At 43.8% G+C, this 5,000-nt stretch overlaps 1 protein-coding gene and 1 non-coding gene across 2 annotated transcripts; one reads left to right on the top strand and one right to left on the bottom strand.

Annotated features, from left to right (window-relative positions):
* Window positions 1–6: 6 nt before the first annotated feature.
* LOC111365832 (uncharacterized mitochondrial protein AtMg00370) lies at window positions 7–990 on the bottom strand (the record flags this gene model as incomplete). The annotated part of the gene is given in 1 exon segment (XM_022986347.1): window positions 7–990. A coding segment is annotated over 1 exon segment (492 nt), but the record flags the coding sequence as incomplete, so codon positions are not given.
* Window positions 827–898, top strand: TRNAN-GUU. The gene has a single exon. It is a non-coding gene; the product is annotated as a tRNA-Asn (tRNA).
* Window positions 991–5,000: the final 4,010 nt, after the last annotated feature.

A 5,000-nucleotide genomic window follows, 5' to 3' on the forward strand; every position in this document is an offset into this window, starting at 1 on the left:
AAATAACATCTTGTTGTTTCATCGAAACATATAAATGTTGACTAATCTGGCTAACATTGAACTTGGTAAAATGAAATGGTTGAATAATTGAAAAATGAGATTATTCAGGAATACACATTGAATGCTGAAATTACGCATTGAATTTCTGGTAGTAGATCCATAATCAAAAAAGTGTTTGTGATTGTTCCAGAAGAAATGGAACAAAAGATATGGTAGAGCTAGGGCAATTATTGGATGAGGTCTACCCAATGCTAGATGCAGAGGCGTATAATAGATCGATATGAGCATCATAAGCTCTCATGTAATAAAACCAGTTGTTGATGATACCTTCTTCTCGGTTCCTTTTTCCATAACTTGAGCTCGAAGAAGGAAGAGATAAGAGGGCCCTATGGAGAATGTGGTAAAAAATCCATAATAGAGTCTGACCACAACGATCGAATTGATTATCTTCATGCATAATGATACTAGATTACCTAGTAGAAAAGATTGAAAAATCATCACAAACCTCCCTTATTTCTTTTCTATTGCAATTTCTGGATTATTATATGATGATTTTTGAACTTTCTATATATAGAAAAGAAATAGAAAGAGATAGACTAGAAACGACATCTGTTATGTCAATGACACCAAAGGGGTATTAAATGAATGGAATTGAGATATGGATGGAATATAATGAAATAGAGCCACTTTGAGGTTCCTTCTGAAATGAGACATGGAAGAGAGCCACTACGAAGAAGTTTCGGTAGTTACGAAGGAAGCTTCGAGCTCATATTGGTCATGGGTTAAGAACGGGAATTGAATTCTATGAGATCTAATCTCCCGTTGTTCCTCAGTAGCTTAGTGGTAGAGCGGTCGACTGTTAACTGATTGGTCGTAGGTTCAAATCCTGCTTGGGGAGATTTGATTCATTCTGAATTAACGAATTCAAAATAAAGGGGCTCGCTTTGACCGTTAAGAGTAGGTAACCTGTTCCTTGTCTTTGTTTCTATCTCATCGATCACATTCTGTTCTGCGAGATTTGAAAATCACCGTCAATACCTCGATGTAGGTCTAAGATGATCCTTTTTTCCATAGCCCTGGGGCTATTTCCAACTAGCCAATTAAGAATTCTCAGATGTACTAGCACTGCATCTTTGATGCAGTCATCGATTCTCCTGAGAGTTCACAATTGCCGTGAGCAAACATATTAATGACGAAGAAGGCAGTTTTGTTATGCTACTAATACTTGTACTTGCTCTGCTATTCTATCCAAGCCTGGTTGAGAAAGAGTTACGAGGCATAAAATAAAAAATATGCGAATGGGTCGGGGGCATACTATTTGTAATAATTCCATCATTCACGATAAATAATAAATAAAAAGAAAAACCCATTCCAAAGACCCACACCCAAGTTCCATAGCTGCCCCACCCCGTCTCCACTGGATATGGTCTCGGGAGTAGCCTAAAAAAAGGAACCTTTCCTCTCCCCTCCCCAGCCATTTCACTTTGGATTAAGAAGATGTAAAAGCGCATTTATCTCTATAAGAACGTGCATTCTGAGGTGTGAAGTGGGAGAAAAGGGATGTCATAGTTGGGGTTTCCAATAAGACGACCTTTTGATTTTTCATTTTTTTCGTTGAAAAAGGAATAAGAATGAGAGGTCTTAAGCTTTTTATCATCCTGGCGTCGAGCTATTTTTCTTCAGGACCTCCCCTACAGTATCGTCACCACAGTAGAGTTTAACAACCAAGTTCGGTATGGATTGGAGTGGTTTCTCTATGCCTAGGACACTAGAATATCAAACCATGAGCAAAGAAAGGCACGAGAGAAAAGCCTATTAGCTAGTGATTGTGAGGCCTCAATTCTTCACTGGAGGGAACACCAAAGGCCTCTGCCCTTCCATCCCTTGGATGTATAGAGAGGGAGGGCAGACCTTTTAGTTTTTTCATGTTGTCAAAGAGTTGAACCATGGTTTTTCGTGTTGTCAAAGATTTGAAAAATGAAAATAGATAGCGAGTGCCTGATTGAATTGATCAGGTCATGTAGGAACAAGGTTCAAGTCTACTGATCTGTTAGGATGCCGCAGCTGTATACATCACTGCACTTCCACTTGACACCTATCGTAATGAAAAATGGCTCGTCTCACCGTGACCTTCTCTTAAATTCTCAAAACTTCTATCGCTCTATCCTCACAGGAGCAGAGAACCCGTTGCTATCTTGGCCATGCTATCGAAAGCTCTGGGGAAGTCAAAATAGGAGAGCACTCATCTTGGGATGGGCTTACTACTTAGATGCTTTCAGCAGTTATTCGTTCCGCACTTGGCTACCCAGCATTTACCATGGGCACAATAACTGGTACACCAGCGTACTAGAAAAAGGTCCTCTCAATGCTCTAACGTCCACACTAGATATGGATCGAGCTGTCTCACGATGTTCTGAACCCAACTCACGTACCACTTTAATAGGCGAACAGCGCAACCCTTGGAATGTACTACAGCCCCAGGTGGCGAAGAGCCGACATCGAGGTGCCGAGGCTTCCCGTCGATGTGAGCTCTTGAAAAAGATCAACCTATTATCCCCAGAGTAACTTTTATTTGTTGAGCGATGATCCTTCCACTCGGCACCGTCAGATCACTAAGGTCGACTTTCATCCCTACTCAACTGGTGGGTCTTGTAGTCAAGCTCCCTTCTACCTTTGCACTCAAGGGCCAATCTCCATCCAGCCCGAGGAAACCTTTGCACACCTCTCTTACCTTTTGGGAGGCCTACGCCCCATAGAAATTGTTCCTTAGCCTGTAGGTCCTGAAACAAGTTTAGAATTCTAGCTCTTCTAGAGTGGTATCTCACTGATGGCTCAGGCCCCTTCGGAAGGAGGCCTTCTTCACCTTCCACCTAAGTTGTGCAGGAAAGGCCTAAACCCAATGGGAATAGTGAAACTTCATAGGGTCTCTCGGTCTGGGTGCAGGTAGTCCGCATCTTCATAGACATGTCTATTTTACCAAGCCTCTCTTCGAGATAGTGTCCAGATCGTTATGCCTTTCGTGTGGGTCAGAACTTACCCGACAAGGAATTCCACTAGCTTAGGACCATTATAGTTATGATCGTCGTTCACCAGGGCTTCGATCGTCGGCTTCCCTGTTATTAGGTCACCAACTTTCTTGACCTTCTTGCACTGGACAGATGTTAGCCCCCATACATGGTCTTACGACTTTACAGAGACCTGTGTTTTTGGTAAATAGTCACCTGGGCCAGGTCACTGTGACCTCCTTTGTGAGGAGGCACCCCTTCTCCCGAAGTTACGGGGCTATTTTGCCAAGTTCCTTAGAGAGAGTGTCTCGTGCCCCTAGGTATTCTCTACCTACCCACCCATGTTGGTTTCTGGTATAAGTACCTTTTTTTTTAAAGGTCGTTCAAGCTTTTCCCGAGAGTATGGCATGGATTACTTCAACACCGTAGCGCATGGGGTTTGAACATTGGCTTGAGGCATTTTCTCTATCCCTTCTTACCCTGAAAAAGCAGGGGCACCTTACGTTCTTGAACTGATAACCAGCTTTCGACTAACCTAGCCTCCTCCGTCCCTTGGGACTAATAAGGGATAGTACAAGAATATTCACTTGTTGTCCATCGACTACGGGTTTTCGCCTAATCTTAGGCCCTGACTCACCCTCCGTGGACGAACCTTGTGGAGGAACGCTTAGGTTTTCGAGGTATTGGATTCTCACCAATGTTTGCATTGCTTAAGTTGACATTCTCGCTTCTGCTTTGTCCACCACTACTCGCACAGGGCCTTCCTTCTAAGGCGAAACACTCCTCTATCGATGTATTTTTTCATCCCACAACTTCAACAGATCGCTTAGCCCCGTTCATCTTCGACTTAAGAGCGCTCGATTAGTGAGCTATTACGCACACTTTCAAGGATGGCTACTTCTAGGCAAACCTCTTGGCTTCTTTGTACCCCTACCTCCTTTATCATTGGGCGATCATTTAGGGGCCTTAGCTGCTGATCTGGGCTATTTTTCTCTCGAAGATGAAGCTTATCCCCTATTGTCTCATTGGCCAACCTTGACACCTGTTATTTTGAGGTCATATCTAGTATTCAGAGTTTGCCTCGATTTGGTAACGCTCTCGCGGCCTGCACTAAAATAGTGCTTTATCCCTTGATGTACAGTCAACTACTGTGCCTAACGCATTTCGGGGAGAACCAGCTAGATCTGGGTTTAAGTGGCATTTCACTCCTAAGCACAACTCATCCGCTAATTTTTCAACATCAATCGGTTCGGACCTCCACTTAGTTTCACCCAAGGTTCATCCTGGTCATGGATAGATCACCCAGGTTCGGCTCCATAAGCAGTGACAATTCCCCTATGAAGACTCATTTTCACTACGGCTTCGGTGGGTTCCCTTAACCAAGCCACTGCCTATGAGTCGCTGGCTCATTCTTCAACAAGCACGCAATCAGAGACCTGGCTCCTCCTACTGCTTGGGAGCTTATAGTTTCATATTCTATTTCACTCCTCGATGGGGGTTCTTTTCACCCTTCCCTCACTGTACTACTTTGCTATCACCATCCAGGAGTATTTAGCGATGCAAGGTGCTCCTTACTGATTCACACATTATTCCACGTGTCCCATGCTACTCGGACTAGAGAGTAAGCTAGTGATCCTTTTGGCTATTGGACTTTTGTCATCTAGGGTGCAGCATTCATGCTGCTTCGGCTAGCCGGACGACGCTTGTATTACTCTCCCACAACTCCATTTTCACGGTTTAGGCTGCTCCCATTTCACTTGCCGCTACTACGAGAATCACTTTTTCTGTTCCTCTGGCTACTAAGATGTTTCAGTTCGCTAGGTTGTCTCTTGCTTGCCCATGGATTCAGCAGCAGTTGGAAAGGTTGACCTATTTTGGAATCTCCGGATCTATGGTTATTTTCAACTCCTCGAAGCATTTCTTTGATTACCATGCCCTTCCTCATCTCTGGGTGCCTAGGTATCCACCGCAAGCCTTTTCTCATTTGAACCTCGC

The sequence above is a fragment of the Olea europaea genome, chromosome 17, assembly GCF_002742605.1.
Source record: "Olea europaea var. sylvestris chromosome 17, O_europaea_v1, whole genome shotgun sequence".
NCBI lineage: Eukaryota > Viridiplantae > Streptophyta > Magnoliopsida > Lamiales > Oleaceae > Olea > Olea europaea.